The sequence below is a fragment of the Pollicipes pollicipes genome, unplaced genomic scaffold (assembly GCF_011947565.3).
Source record: "Pollicipes pollicipes isolate AB1234 unplaced genomic scaffold, Ppol_2.1 Scaffold_2555;HRSCAF=2994_pilon_pilon_pilon, whole genome shotgun sequence".
Taxonomy (NCBI): domain Eukaryota; kingdom Metazoa; phylum Arthropoda; class Thecostraca; order Pollicipedomorpha; family Pollicipedidae; genus Pollicipes; species Pollicipes pollicipes.
Genome location: NW_023596136.1, coordinates 8,915,008 through 8,930,902, shown reverse-complemented (window position 1 = coordinate 8,930,902; position 15,895 = coordinate 8,915,008). Strand labels below are relative to the sequence as shown.

Genomic DNA, 15,895 nt, shown 5'->3' with positions numbered 1-15,895 from the left:
ACGCGCCCCGATGACGTGCGCGGCCGTCATTACCGGCTCTGACGTGCAACGTACGAGCGCCGCCGCCCGAGAAGCCCCAGCTGCTCGCGTCGCGCCCGCCGCTACGACTATTCTGGGCGGCGGATCGGCGGCTGACGCGAGCCGCGCCGTCCGGCGGCGGCCGTGACGGCGCCGGGGTGACGGGGACGGGGTGACGGGGACGGGGTCACGGGGCAACCGGGTCAGGTCAGGGCTGACTCTGGCGCCGGCCGAACACAGTGCCGGGTCGGCCGGCTGAGGTTGGAACGGGCGGCTGGGTGCGAGCCGGGTCACTCAGAAGAAAGCTGAAGTGTTCCAGCTGTTTACTGTTCGAGTGCTGCGTGCTGTACAGAAAAAAGGGACCGAGGAGCAAAAACTTCTCGGCTGTAAGTCGACACGAAAACAATTGTCCGCTACGGTCACCTTGGCGTCATTTGTGTCACTATGCCACAGCAATGCAACATGCTGATGTTATGTCGTGTGATAGTAATCTAATGTGCGATGCGTTGTTCCCGCATACGTGGGTCTCACCTTCTCTCAACGTCTGGAGAACGCGGGGTTGGGGTCTCTGGCATGATTGCAGGCATTGTAATAAGAACAATTTGGTCACTATGTTCTAATAATAACTACCCAATGGCAGGTGATATGAGATAGTGCAAGAAGCAAACGCATCGTTTTCTTACCTGCTGTTCAGCTTGACCATGCCAACTGACATTGCTATTTTATTTAGTACGTTAGCTATAATAGAGCACGTAATAACACACACATCTTCGCACTGCTGTGTTTTGCGAACTGTCGTCCGCAGCCTGCCGTTCGCGGCCGGATGTCGTCTATAACTGGGCCCGCCTGTGCCGGCAGACTGCGAGAGCCTGGTGCGCAAGATGCTGGTGGTGGAGCCGCAGCGACGGCTGACCATGCCGCAAGTGTTCCGCCACCGCTGGCTGCAGGCCGGCCCCACTGCCGCCCCGCCGCCGCCGCCGCCACCCCCACCGCCGCCGCCGCCGCCGCTGCCGCCAGTGACACTGGCGACTGCGGCCGTGGCCGACGTCAACGAGCACGTGCTGCGCGTCATGCAGGGCCTGGGCATCGACACGTCCGTCACGCGCCAGGTGGGTGCGCCCTTCGGCCGGCTGGAGGGACGGAGCGCTGCCGCGCTGTCGTCTCGGGCCGAGTCTTGTGACGCCAGCTTGTGCCCGCGCGCCGCCGCACTGTCGACTGGCCACGACCGAAGCATTCTTAGAACGGCTGGCCCACATTACAACTGTTAGAACATGGCAGAACTACCATCTGCCAATGATATATATATATATATATATATATATATATATATATAAATATATATATATAGTTATATATATAGTATATATATATATATTATATATATATAGTTATATATATATAATATATATATATAGTATATATATATATATATATATATATATATATATATATATATAGTTATACATAGTTATATTTATATTTATGTGTGAGGGTCACTGAGGAAAGTAAGCGCCGTGTCTCAGTGGCAAACGCTTGCGTCGTTATGAAATCCAGGAGCATATTTTCACAAAATGAGTTGGGTAGGCTGAACAAAAAACATAGCTGACGGTGGTGATGCCCGTGTGCGCAGTCGGTGGCGCGGCGGGCCTACGACCACCACGCCGGTATCTACCTTCTGCTGGAGGAGCGGCTGCGCCTGCACCGCAGCAGTTACCCGTGTCCAGCGGCCTGTCTGCTGACGCCGCGCCGGCCGAGCAGCGTGGCCGAGCAGGCAGCGCGGCTCACGGCCGGACCCGAGGCCGAGCCGCTCGCCAGCGGCGCCGGTGCCAGCGCGGCAGGCGGCGGCGGCGGCGGAGCAGGCGGCGGCGCACCCTCCTTCGACGAGGGCGTCGAGGTGGACATGGTGGACGAGCTGCCGGCGGCGGCGGCGGCCGGCCGGCACCCACCGGTGGCGCGCAAGCCGTCTGATGGCGCGTCGGCCACCGAGTCGCCGTTCGGTTCCGTCACCAGCACCGAGTCCAACAACTTCGAGTCCTTCGACTCGCAAATGGAGCCGGACATGTTCAGCAGCTCGAGCTCGTGCTACCAGCCGGCACCGGCGCTGGCCAAGCCGCCATGCCGGCCGACTCTGGCGTGCCGACACAGCGTGCGTCACAACCCGCTGGAGCAGACGGCCACCGGACGCCGATCGCCCGTCAGCTTCCGCGAGGGCCGCCGCGCCTCCGACGGCCTGGTGGCCTCTCAGGTGAGCCCTCGAGCCGTGGAAGGCCTGGTGGAGATGAAGCCCACGCCCGGCCATCACCACCACTGATGCCTTGATGTGACGGTCAGAGGATGGTCAAGTTGGAGGGTTGCGTCGTAACGCGTGGAGTCCTGAAAGATGAGTCAGATGCACTACTGTGGGTTCGTGGAACATGGGTAGCATTTTGCGAAATGCCACTGGCTATGACTCTGAATGGTTTTTACTAAATTGAGAGCGAGGCGTCTTGCTTGTCATCGTGCAATTGTTGGAAGGCATATCACTGGTTACGTTCGTTTCAGGGTAGTGTGTATGCAAGGCGGGCGGTATTGGTCACTTGTGATCACCGTCGATGACTGCACGCGCTGACGTGAGCCGGCTCTTCTGCGTTCGCAGGGGATGGTAGCGTTCAACCACCGTCTGAACCAAGGTCAGAAAGCGGGCGGCTTCACCGAACTGAGCTGTCTGCAGCAGGAGCATGCTTGCCTGCGCGCGCAAGTCACTCGCCAGAGGCACGGACAGCTGAAGCGGCCGCCCAGGTACGCCCGGCCCCCGTCGGCCGTCTCACGGCCACTGGCGTCCTCCTCTGTTCGCTGGGGATGTCGGCCGGTGTTCTGGGCTGGGCTGGGCTGTGGCATTGGATGCGTCTACGGTGAATCCAACGTGTGGTCTTGAGGAAGGCAACAGCCAAACGCTGCTTCAGGCACACGAGATAAACCTAACGACCGAAAGGCTCGCTTTGTTATCCTGTGTGTGGACCATGGCCCGTTGCCAGTGATCGGCCGGTGGTCGTGGTGCCGCTGCTGCCGGCCGGCCTCCAGTGCGTCGGTGACAGCTGAGTGACTTGTGCCTGGTGCTGCAGGCCGGCTTCCAGTGCGTCGGTGACAGCTGAGTGACTAATATCCGGTGCTGCAGGCCGCGCTGCTGTTACAAGCCGGCGACGGCGGGCGGCGAGCTGCTGCAGCCGGAGCTGCACTTTCAGCCGATCGCCGAGGACGTCGGCACGGCCGACGGCTGGGACAACCTGCAGTACAGCCTGGCCAACTGCCAGATCACACCAAGGCTGGCGGCCGACAGCTGACCGGCCCGGCCGGCCGCCGGCACCCAGCCTTGACCGGCCCGGCCCGGCCGGGCACGGCCGGTCTGCAACTCAACGGACGCAGATCGGCCCGATCGGTCGTCTGTTCTGCTGAGATCGGCTCGGTCAATGGTGCAGCAGTCAGCGGTGTTCCTTTTCGCCCGGCTGCGGAAGGGAGGGACCGCGCGATTCCCGTGCGGAGCGCGCCGGCGCTCGCCGCAGCTGTAGTGTACGTGTTCCTTCGCCGGCGCGGCTGGCCCCCGGGCTCCTGTAGTCAACCCAGCAATAACGCCACACAGCCGTCTGGCATGCGTGTAGAGATCGTTATTTTTTTGAGTCGCCGTGGCCTGCCACACATGTGCTGTATCGTTGTAATCCTGCGTTGTGTCGCGGACGAGGTGTTCCGCTGCCCGTCGTGTGGATGAGCAGCCGCGGCGCGTCCGGCTCTGATGACCCGGCGCGTGGTGCTGGTGTTCCCGTGTCCTCGGAGCCAGCGACTACAGCGACTGGCGCCGTCAGGGCCCCCCCTGTTGCCGTACCTTGCCAGATGTGCGCGCTGGCGAGACCAAGACCGGCGCGTCTGTGGCGCGGCAGCCGCGTGCCGTCGGCGCGCGCGCGTGAGGAACTCTGCTGGGCCCTGTGACCCGCCGGCTCCGTACTTACGGCTACGCGCCCGCTTGTGCGCTGGGCGCTGGGTGCGGCTCGGAGATGATAACCAAATGGACGCGGTCGGCGCCCGAATCATGACAGTGCGCGAGTGGCGTCCGGTGGGGAGACGTCCCGCGCCGCCCTTGCGGCGCAGCGGGCCGCGTCCGGCCGCGGGCGTCCAGTGTAAACATCAGGCTTTTCTAGTCAGTTGAATGCGTGTCGTTTTGTACCGAGTTTTTTGTTGGGTGCAAGCCTGGGTGTTGAGTTTGGTTATCTCTCAGTTGTTGGTACTTCTAGTCGATATCGCTGACTGCAGTCTTTCATTTCGGCCTGTGGCGCGGCGGCTGCACTGGCCCCCATTCCTAGCGGTCGGCGGCAGACGGCGCCACTACCGAGGGGCGCCCACTTGTGCACCGCGCATCTGTAGACGCGGAGACACACACACACACACACACACACCCATATATATATATATATATATATATATATATATATATATATATATATCCACGGAGTCGCATGCGCAAGTATCTATGTCCGGTTTTATTTGCGATGTGAGGAGATGGTTGCCAATACACCAAAAAGTATTGCTGTTTGCCTTACTGTTGTTCCGTGCGATGAACCGGACAGTCCAGCTCTTGTAATTATCTAATACTCAGTAGTTTTGTAACTGCAGTTTTGAATAGAAATTCAGAACAGCACGCTTACCAGCCTAGAACTGTGCCCATGCGCTGGGCATGAAGCCCGCACGCTCCTTACGCAAAAGTTCGTTACGCGTCTGCCGTCACTGAAGAGTAGTCCGATTGTCAGGCATGCATGGCCGTCGTCAACATCACCACTATTTAGCACAATCACGCACTACACGATCGAGAGCGTGAGAAAGTGTCGAGGGTGAATTTTGCCACCCAGCCTCTTGGAGAACTTCGGGAACGAACGCGGCTGCAACTCCATTACAGCAGCCATTGTCGAGCCCGCTGTGCAGGGCATCAAACGACGTCCGGGTATGGCAGTGAAGAAACGAAACACGGGCCTACCACCACGCTTTCAAGGGCTGCTGCCATGGACCGTGGTATCGGCTGTCCCAATGGCTGCTACCGAGTACCACGAACCACGAAGCCACCCGTTGTTTGCGCCATCGCTGAACAAGTGAATGGTCATGTTCACCAGTTACTCTGCATCAGAAATTACCGCCACCCTGCGGTGCATCTCAAACGAAGCAGGAAGCGGCGCTCACGGGACAAGCACGGGCCACCGGAATGATGGTCGTCCATCACGCTTAACTCACGGTCCTGGCCACGTCGGCAGTACTGCAGCAACGTATCTCAACCTGGAGTGTATTGACAATGTCAGCTAATGTGACTACGCAGGTAGCGTAGTCCCACAATACGCCAGACGTGCTGCTGTGGGACCGTTAACTAAAATCAACTGCACTACATACTGAACAAACACGCCTACCACCACTGCAAGGCTGCCCGGCGTGCGGACAGTTCACACATCGGCGCGCCGCAGCACACGCCGCTACATATGAACATACGAACGTGAACGTTATTGTTCGCGGATGGGCAGCAGGGAACACGGCCAACACGGGCACGCCGCGGCCGCCGGCCGACACCACCGCACTCTTGGTCATGCAGTCCTATGGTACAGCAGCGTTCGAGGACGACACGCAACGGTCGACGCCGCGTCACGTGCTGACACCGCAGCACCACCGCAGTCTTCGTTTACGGGGTTCATGACCTCCGTATGCAGATGTCTGACACCGGTCATGACCTCCGTCCGTAGAGGTCTGGCACCGGTCATGACCTACGTCCGCAGAGGTCTGGCGCCAGACCGCATCACTCCGAGGGGTCGGCCCAAACCGCGGTCCCAGTGGGTCGGGGCTCGGCCGATTGGATGTCTGTCCGCGAGCCACCAGCGCCGCCCCGGGCCGCGGGCCCTCTGACGGAAAGCCGTCGTCCCGGCACCGTTCAGCTCTTCAGCCGCGCAGCTGCCGGGCGTCCCGCAGCAGGGCGCGGCCGCAGCGGGGCACATCAGAACGCCGCGAGACCCCCCCCCCCCCCATCCCCTTCAAAGTCGGGCGTGCACTCGCGACAGGTGCCGCTTCATCATCCAGCTGGTCTTGAAACTGGCGTCGCACTCAGGGCACGGGTGGTTCTTCTCGGTGGTGTGGCGGAACACCATGTGCTTGCCCAGGTCGCCCTTGGAATGGAAGGGCCGGGAGCAGATCTGGGGACAGGGGCGCCGACGGTGAGACACCACAGAGACCAACACGGCAAGGCATCACCAGCTGCTTGTAGGCTAGAACGATATTCATATTGGTATTTCTCTAATCAATATGAGCGTCTACAGAAGTAAGCTAGGTGTTCATACCGTGGCATGACTTCCCCCCCTGTGTTAAATGTCATGTAGATCATATAGATAAAAGCGAATACAGTCGTGGATCGCCGGTTTATCGTCTATGACCACATCCGGAATATGCGGGACCGCCCAGCCACGCCACATCCCGCCGCCAGCAGCTAAAGCCTCTTGCGGTAGGAGGTGCGCTCGACCCAAACCCCGAACCCACACCCACGGGCATGTTCAGAGCCACGTCTGCACGCGACGTGACGAGCCGCCTAGCCCGGCAGGCCAGACGCTCACCTCGCAGATGAACTTGGGCTCCAGGTGAATCGCCACGTGTCTGGTGAGATTGCACTTCTCCGGGAACCGCTTCTCACAGTACGGACACGGTATCATGCGGTCCTTGTGGTTCTCCTGCATGTGACGGTGCAGCTTGATCTTGGTGCGGGCGATGTGCTTACAGTAGCGGCAGTTGAACGTCTCTGCCGAGTCGTGTGTTTGACGGTGGCCTGAAAACGGATGCGCCCGATGGGCGCGAGTCAAGATCCTTTGGGTGGCTTCTCACAGATTGCGTAGAACTTGCTTTTGATGCATCTCACCTGATCTCATCCGGGGCATGCAGCTTTGACACAAGATTAGGAGCGGTCGTTTACACGCACCAAAAAGCAAAATCCTAGTCGGGCATGTGTTGCGCAGCAAGATAATTCCCAGTCAGGACCTCAGGTCAAAGTGCACCCCGCCACATGACCCGGCACGCCGCCAATCACGCCGTCATCGCTTCCGCGTCCTCGCCGAGCACCAACTGAAGGCCGCAGGAGTGAAGACCATCCACCTTCGGCACAAACTGAGTCTGGCGCGACACAGAGCGGCGCTGACACCCGCGCCGCTCGCCTCCTGCAGCGACGCCACCTACGCCGTCAGCCCGCGGCGACCGCTGCGGTCCGCTCGGGCGGCGGGCGCGACGTCTACTCACTCTGCAGCTCCGGGAAGGAGGAGAAGGTGGCGTCGCACTCGTCGCAGAAGTAGCCGCCCTCGGCGCCCCAGCGGCGTCGCTTCAGGCGTTTACGCGGCTTCCGCTCGATGATGGTGGTCACCTCGGATGTCTGCGGGCGGCAGGGGTCACAGGTCACGGCCAGGACCATCGTAGCCACTGCCTGGCCTCCCGCCGTCAAACGGCCGCACGCAAAACCATACGTCGATCTGGAATAACAGCTTGGTGGTTGGTTCGGGGTGGGCGAAACAAGCTATTCTTTATATGTTCCCTTGACCCCATGATCCTCTACATTGCAGGACCGCGCAGGTAACGCGGAATCAATGCTTGCTACAAAACAATGAAAAGGTGAACTTAATCGGTTCATGGACACCACTAACTAGTGTGGGTAGTAATATCATGTTTGTATTACGAGTACTTCTTTTTGAGAAATATTCGAATAGCTGACTATCCAAAGGATGACATGACCAAACCGTACGCATACAAGACAAGAAGTGAAAAGGCAACATACAAATTCTAAGAAATAGCGATGCAGATACATGCTGTGCGCGTGTACGGTACTTTGGCTTCAGGGGTCACCAAGCTATGGTAAGTGATGACTAGTCGCAAGAACACGGGCTGGATAATTCTCAATACGCTTAACACGCACCTGGGTGGCCGGTTAGATACCCTTCGCTCGGGTGGGGAGTCAATTTGACCCTCACCAATGAGATCTCAGGAACTGAGAGAGCTGGAGACACCAAATTTACAGGGCGTGTTGGCCTGTACCTGAACTCACTTAGGTCAAAGTTTGAGGTTCCTAGGTCATGACCCTCGGGTCAAATAAGGCCAAAAAAGTTTACCCTCCAGGTTGGTATCCCAGGTGCCCCAGAAACCTAGATACCTGTTCAAGCAACCAGCCACAGGCTCATTTAAGGTCAGTGACCTTGTTTAACCTTTGAAAAGTCATGGTGACCAATATCCTGCGGGGCTGCATTGAGTTTTACATTTGAATAAGCAACAAAGATCGCGCTAGGCAGTATGTTCCTAAAAATAAAATGTTGGCTGAGGTCATTTCAGGTCAGTGATCTATTCTGACCTTTCAGAAGTCCATGGAAGATGTACTATACGGCTCCTGCGATCAATAAATTCGGAAACCAGAAACTAACCCATGAAGCAAGCCCTTGAGAAATAAAACAGATTGGTTTTGACCATCGTCTGACCTTCAAAACTGGCCGTAGAACAATGTAATTTATTCATTCAACTGTCGTGTTGCTCAAGAAAATATCTCAAAGATGTATGACTTTGTCTAACACTCTGTTGTTGTATCAGATTGTACAATTCCCTCGAAATTGACGTTGTAGAATCCATGGCCTGACTTTGACCTGCCGTAGATCAGCCACCTTACAAGGTACATCTAAATTTTTAATACCAAACGATCCGCTATTCAGCCGTCTAAAGCTATGCAACACTTTAAACCTTTCTAGAAAGGGTTTCATTCTGAAACCATTCTAGAAACCCTTCGGGAGGGGGTCAATTTGACCCCCCTCCCGAAGCGCGTGTGCGAGTTAAATCTGAAAGTGCGGAAATTGGTGCGTGAGTCGTGTGGCTCCTCAAGCTGCACGGGCAGCGCGCATGTCATGCGTAATGATAAGCGCAAGTTTCGCATCTTTGACACCACACACAACTTGCTCAAGGGCTTCCGTGCTCCATGACTTCGCGCATTAAAGTCCATTCATCCACAAACTTGGAGAGGGCGTCACAGCCGAGACAGGTATTTAACTTGCATCCAAGAGTTTAAATTCACGATCTGAGTCCCGCTAAAAATAGTTGGCCTTCATTTTTGCACGAGGTACTGGTTAAATGACGCTATCCTTCAGCCATTGGTCATATCTCATAAAAACACTAGGAGCTCGAGCTCTTTCTACGTTATGTCAAGTATGAGTCAGAAATTCGAATGTTGACGTTGCTCGTCGAAAGATGGCACAAAAATCCGCACGAGGCCGGGGAAACTTATTTGCTGGAAGACGACTGCGGCAACTAGATCACCAACAGTTTTAAACTTCTGAGACCGTTCATCACGGCTGTCTCAGCTGCTGTATGCTTGCTTACATCTGATATTTCATAAGCGAGTGGTGCTAGTGCATATCTTTTAACAATCATTTCACTAAAAATAGCTTAGAGACATGGTCAAATATTTGAAACTGGCGACGGTATGGGCGATTATGGCATTACTACTTGCACCAGGACGTGCTGCCATCGACTATTGCGGTGGAGTGAAGTGTGACGAAGGGACTCACACCATGTGTAAGTTCGCCGACACGACACCGGGCCCCGAATGCAATAAGCTCGAAGGACAAGGCATGAACAAGAAACAGATTCAAGAGATGCTACACACGCATAACAGGTGGCGAGACTTCGTAGCCGCTGGGAGAGAAAAGCGAACGTCTGGCGGGCCATTGCCAACCGCCGCCAACATGGGCGTGCTGACCTGGGATGACGACATCGCCCAGGTCGCCCAGCGCTGGGCGCTGCAGTGTCATTTCGGACATGACAAATGTCGTAACATTCCGACCATGAGGGTGGGCCAGAACGTGGCGATGCGTGGCTCCAGCTTTAAGGGGCTGCAAAACCTCACCACTTTGGCATGGATGTGGTACAATGAGGAGGTGCATATGTTCAACGCCGCCACCATCAGCAGCTTTGTCTTCTCATCCAACACGGGTCACTTCTCTCAGTGGATTTGGGCTAATTCGTATAAGCTGGGGTGTGGCTACTCCGGGTACCAAGACGGCGGATTTCACGACCACTTCCTGGTCTGCAACTACGGCCCGGCAGGAAACGTTATGAGCACACCTGTGTACCAGCAGGGCAAGGTGTGCTCGGCCTGTCCGGAGGGTACCACCTGCGGGGGTGACGCGCGGTACCCGAACCTGTGCAGCGCCAAGGACGGCATCGTGCCGGAGTCGGCTGCTGGGCCCCTGACCGGCGGCAATCAGGATAATCCCATGATCATCGTCTCCCGAGCGGCCGCGCGTCCCGCCGCCATTCTCGGTCCGGTAGCCGCGCTCGGCTTCATCGTGGCCACCGTCGCATTGCGCACGATGTAAACGAGGCAGCCCATCAGAATAATGTAAATATGAGTCCCATATCTGGTCGTGCTCCTGGCTTCAAGGCATGTAACCCAGGTACATGGTACGTGAGATGGGAAACACGCCATGGTTGGTAAGAGCAAGCAACAACCCTTCGTATGACCGGCGTACGTTCATGTTTGATCGCAAATATAATGCATCCTGCCATCGGTTTACGCGTATTTACTAGGTTGACTATTTCCGGGCACCAGTGGTGCAGTAGGCAAGCAGTGCGTTCGGGAAACCGGAGGCATGTGGTTCGTTACCCCACGGTGCCCCCCACACACGCACGCACGCACGCACGCACGCACACACACACACACACACACACACACACACACACACACACACACACGCACACGCACACGCACACGCACACGCACACGCACACACACACACACACACACACACACACACACACACAAGCAAACGTCGCAACGTTGTCTTGAAAACCGCTCGCGGCAGGTACACGGCTCGGCGGCAGGTGCCATCAAATTGTGTTTAACTCAAACGTCACTACAGTGACGAAGTTGTGCTCCTTGCTTCACAATGACGTCATATGATAGTCTGTCCCTGGTTGTGTAATTGCCATACGATAACCCCGTGTCATGCAATGGTCAGGTTAGGTGAGCTGAGTGTAGCACTGCCAGGGAGGATCCTTTCTTGCAGGACATCCTCACATTTAGGTTAAGCAGAAGCAGCATCGTTCAGTTTTGCCACAACCACTTCACAATCAAACCCTTGAATAACACTCCATCCCATAACGCTCCGCCCGGATTTCTTTTGCGTGAGGTCTTACTGCTGAAATGGTTTAAACGCAGATTTCCCAAAAAATATATCGAACGCATCTCAAGCGGCCGCCCCCAGGGCACCACGGGCCCCGTGCCAGCGTGCACCAGCCCGCTCTCGAACGCATCTCAAGCGGCCGCCCCCAGCGCACCACGGGCCTCGCGTCAGCGTGCACCAGCCCGCTCTCGAACGCATCTCAAGCGGCCGCTCCCAGCGCACCACGGGCCCCGCGTCAGTGCACACCAGCCCGCTGTGCCGGTCCACCGCAACGTCCGGCGCGGAGGTCGGTCTGGAGCGGCGTGGGCGGAGCGCGGCCGCCGCCCGCCGCCAGCTCCCGAGGACGCCTCACCTGGATGTCGTCACTGAGCTGGACGCTGTAGGGCATGTGATCCAGCTCCACTAGCTGCTGGCCCGTGAAGCCCTCCTCCTGCTGCTCGTACAGGATGATGCTCTCGCCCAGCGAGTCGCTGAAGGCCACGTGACTGCCCTTGGGCAGACCGTCCGCCGAGTCCACTGCGCCAGGGGCGGCGGTCAGGCGTCATCCGCACACAGATGTGAGCCGTTGTCAGAACACGGACCCCGCACACCGATCACCGCCAGAAACGCCGAGTCGCGTCGCCGGTTTGACGGACAAATGACGAGACTGTGTGTGGCTGCTCGACAGATGTGCTATACTATGCCCTGGTGGACAGCTCTGTTATGCAGCCCTCCCACCCCTCCCCCCCCACCCCTCCTTTCTCTTAGGCAGTGGTTTGAGCAGAGCCAGCACGACCACCAGTGGCGTACACACTTTGAAGGCAGCGGACCGTGGTTTAGACAGCCACGGTCACACCAGACGACAGTTAACAGGCGGATGGCATTGTTGGAGTTCATTCGTACACTGATCTGAATAAGCTGACCTGCGAGGTAGTCATGTCTAGACCAGGATCGAATACAACTCTGCATGCATGATTCCCTTCCGATTTTAGGTGAATATTTTGAACATTCTTAATTTTTTTAGTACGTATACTTCGCATTAATTCGTAAAGCACAGCAGACCGATTATGTCGTCCTGTGCCATCCTGCCATTCACTCTGTTCATCGCGCCACACACTTCCTATTCGCAAAAACAGCTGTGCGCGGCCCACTGACCGACTTCGATGCTGTAGGTCTCGCCGGTGTCGACGCCAGCGGCGTCCAGCACCTGGCAGATTTGCGCCGGCGCCAGCTCGCCACCCTCCAGCAGGGGGTCGGGCGGTGGCGGCGGCGGCGCAGGCGGCGGCGCACCCTCCTGGCTACTCCGGCTGTGCACCTCGATCGGGAACGGCATTTTGTACTTAAGCTTCACCTGGCGGCCGCACCGGCGTCAGTGTCAGCGGTGCCGCGCTCGCGTGCCGCCCGGCCCGCCGACAGTGGCCGGGTCAGCCGGCGTCAGCGTCAGAAGTGTCGCGTTCGCGTGCCGCCCGGCCCGCCGGCAGCGGCCGGGTCAGCCGGCGTCAGCGTCAGCAGTGTCGCGCTCGCGTGCCGCCCGGCCCGCCGACAGCGGCCGGGTCAGCCGGCGTCAGCGTCGGTGGTGCCGCGCTCGCGTGCCGCTGAGACCGCGGCGAGCACCACCGATGCGACTGTACGCCGCCGACGCAACCACTGCTAGTGTCCTTAGGACGCCAGTAACATGATGTCATCACCAGAAGGACCACCACTACATAGACACGGCCACTATCTATCAGACCAGCATCGGCGCAGGCGCTACTGGCTGCCGCCGTCCGTCTGGCCTCAGTTAGCACGACCTCTGACAGTACAACCACTTGGTGGGATCAAAGTCGGCAGAACAATATGGCAAGACCAGCATCCAGCAGGTGAAGGGGTGCTTGAATGTGAACAATGCAACCAGGACAAAAAAGGGTCAAGCACCAGTTGGCTTTTGTGTGAACACTTCAACCATTTTGCAACCATTATGTATAAAATAACTCACATCAAATACCACTCACCTCATTCTCCAAGGCCATCAGCTTGATCTCACACTGGTCTATCTCATTGACGAGCTCAGCACACCCACTGCATATTTGGTAAGTGACACCTTCTTCATCTTTCCGAAATGATGATTGGATGATCTTACCTGTGTGCAAAGTCATTAGCTTTGTTCCACAATCACCACACAGCTCATGCCACTAATACACTGTGCATTATCCCTTCAGATCTTGGAATAACTGGGAAATTTCATCCACTGAGCATTCACCAGACAGAACAGCATGATGAGACACTCTTTGGTCCAACACACACAACTTTTCATCTTAAAAAGCATAACCAAATAATTTTAAACAGAAGCCCTCTGTGGACAGAGCAAAACTCAAAATATACTGAGTTATACAACCATCTCTCTTTAAGTGTATGGAAAAGGCATTCAGTTATATCAGGCTATTCAAATGCAGCTTCAACCTACAATCCAAAACTTCACTGAATGCATGCAATGAGTTCACTGAATGCCAACATTTAAAAAAAAAATGCACAGAAAGGAGAAGGCATGACACTTACCCAGCTTAACTGCCAGCAAAGTCTTGGAGAATGATGTTCTTGCTTCATGAATGTCTTGGGCATCTACTAATCCATGCTTACATATCATACAGACCTCCATGACAGTCTCAGATTTTATATCCACTTCAGTCATGTTTAATGCAGGCCTCTGGCTTTATCTTGAAAACGTCTTGCAACACAAAGCTGCAATAAGTGTTGTTGGATCAAAAGAGACTATTTTTGTCATTATTTTATGACAAATGAAATATCATGTAAAGCATCACCATGTCCAACATATGGACAGAAACAGCTAGCAGAAAATATTCCTTGCAGGTAAAATCTTAAAATAATCATAATCTTTTAAAATGCTCCAAATCACAGTCATCAATGATAATATACTTATCAAAACACAAATATGCTCATGTATGCATTAAGTAGCAGCAAACACATATGCTCATAAATCATAGGTATGTGTGTCATTCCACACAGCTTTCTATGGTATAATATATATATATATATATATATATATATATATATATATACCATAAAAATATATGCATATATGTATATATATACCATATAAATATATATTCCTATACAATTTAAGTGTTATTAGTAATCCCCATCAAATTATAGACTGGCCAACCCTGTCTACACTAGCCAACAGCTTTATCTCATACCACTCCTGTCACATTGCTTTAACCTGCATGTTTCACATACAGACATGTACAACTCAGCACACTCACCACACACTTTGCATATTTTGTTCCAATCCAGCATGGCATGCCAGGCAGTATCAACATTCAAGGAAAATGGTGGTAACTACAGAACTTACATCAAGGGCATGTTTCTGGCAGAATGATTTTCAGTATTTAGAGCTTGATAGTAAAACCATCCATGCTTCCCAGTTTACTTTCACAGGCACCAACATCTTGCAAACACTATACTTTTCTATGCAGCCCACCAGTCTACAATCCATGGCAGATTTGGATACATGAGAATGTATAGAGAATAGGATTTTAATGAGATCTTAATGAAGCTGAAGTGAAGTACAGCTTATAATCTTGGACATATTTTGAAAATTGGGTGACTACTATCAAAAAGGTTATGAAGACATCATGATGAGTTCTATGGCAAACAAAACCTGCAAGATCACAAAAATTGTTGCATGTAATGGTAAATAATTTAACAGGTAACAGTCTCACAAAACCTTTTCCAAATGGGGTAGTTTTCCATTTGGCTTTGGACAGGGCTCTGCCTGCTCCTATAATCTTTTTGGCGTGCCTGCCATGGTTTTATGTCCGGTCAGTCTAGAACATTGCTACCTTTCCAGCAAATTACGCCACCCGGGGCTACAAGACTGTCAATGAGTTATCACAGAGATCATCAATATTTCTATAAAAATGTCATAAAAATACATGATCATCTGAACCTGGAACATAGACCTGATCACAAAATGCACCAAACACAAAGCATGATCCCTTCTCTCTAATGCTAAGACTGACTTGAGTCAATCATCATAAGACCAAATGCTAACACTGACTGCATCCCTGACATCCATTTGGCTTCTTGCCACCACAAACAAGAAGCACAACAAATCTTTAAAAACAAGATTTGAAGGCACCCCATATGACACCTATATATTTTGCAGCCAGAGTACAAATAAAAAACTTGAAGCCCCGTAAGCACAGAATGCAGCTCCAGTACTCATTTATGTTGGAATCTCTATTCTGTGGTCATGTGGGTGCCTATATTTCATCCACTCTCTGAGAGATATCCAGCACCAGCAGATCCCACTAAACCTGCCCATATATGATGTCTCCTGCCAACAGAGACCCTACACAATCAACCTATGCACATACCTGCTATAAGCCCAAAATATCAATGCCACAGACTTACATACCCCACCCAACGCCACTCGTCGACCAACCTAAAACGAGCTGTGAATCGGCCTTGAAAGGAATACATTTAAATTTGAGACACTATTGGCGCATGGATGCCCTTTAAGAGCTTTCAGGGCCTACTAAAGTACTGATAAAATTCCGTAAATAGCACCGGTGCTAAATGCATCTAAGACTTTTCATCATGTGCATATTCAGCACCTTTTAATAGCATATCAAGAGCAAAGCTGTGGCTAAATACCCAAATCTTCGCAACTAACAGAAATAAAATTCATTTAAGACAATTGCGGG

At 54.1% G+C, this 15,895-nt stretch overlaps 2 protein-coding genes across 6 annotated transcripts in view; one reads left to right on the top strand and one right to left on the bottom strand.

Annotated features, from left to right (window-relative positions):
- The window catches only part of LOC119108300 (serine/threonine-protein kinase SIK1), a 43,145-nt gene extending 37,916 nt beyond the window's left edge, over positions 1-5,229 (top strand). The window contains exons 7-11 of the mRNA XM_037231879.1: positions 877-1,127; positions 1,649-1,727; positions 1,878-2,263; positions 2,654-2,796; positions 3,173-5,229. Of these exons, the coding sequence (XP_037087774.1) occupies positions 877-1,127; positions 1,649-1,727; positions 1,878-2,263; positions 2,654-2,796; positions 3,173-3,338 (1,025 nt within the window). The 3' untranslated portion in view covers positions 3,339-5,229. The remainder of the gene's footprint in view (positions 1-876; positions 1,128-1,648; positions 1,728-1,877; positions 2,264-2,653; positions 2,797-3,172) is intronic.
- A 72-nt stretch (positions 5,230-5,301) lies between these two features.
- Positions 5,302-15,666, bottom strand: LOC119111739 (zinc finger protein 84). 5 transcript variants are annotated; one of them, XM_037235559.1, is made up of 8 exons: positions 15,634-15,666; positions 13,725-13,907; positions 13,181-13,308; positions 12,345-12,540; positions 11,563-11,726; positions 7,297-7,426; positions 6,624-6,832; positions 5,302-6,209 (listed from the first exon to the last, which is right to left on the bottom strand). In XM_037235559.1, exons 2-8 carry the CDS (start codon positions 13,855-13,857, stop codon positions 6,051-6,053), a joined length of 1,119 nt encoding a protein of 372 aa, XP_037091454.1. In that variant the 5' UTR covers positions 13,858-13,907; positions 15,634-15,666; the 3' UTR covers positions 5,302-6,050. The 5 variants fall into 5 exon arrangements, with proteins under 5 accessions (XP_037091454.1, XP_037091445.1, XP_037091438.1 ...); XM_037235550.1 differs by having other exon boundaries at positions 15,607-15,658; XM_037235543.1 differs by having other exon boundaries at positions 15,566-15,653.
- Positions 15,667-15,895: the final 229 nt, after the last annotated feature.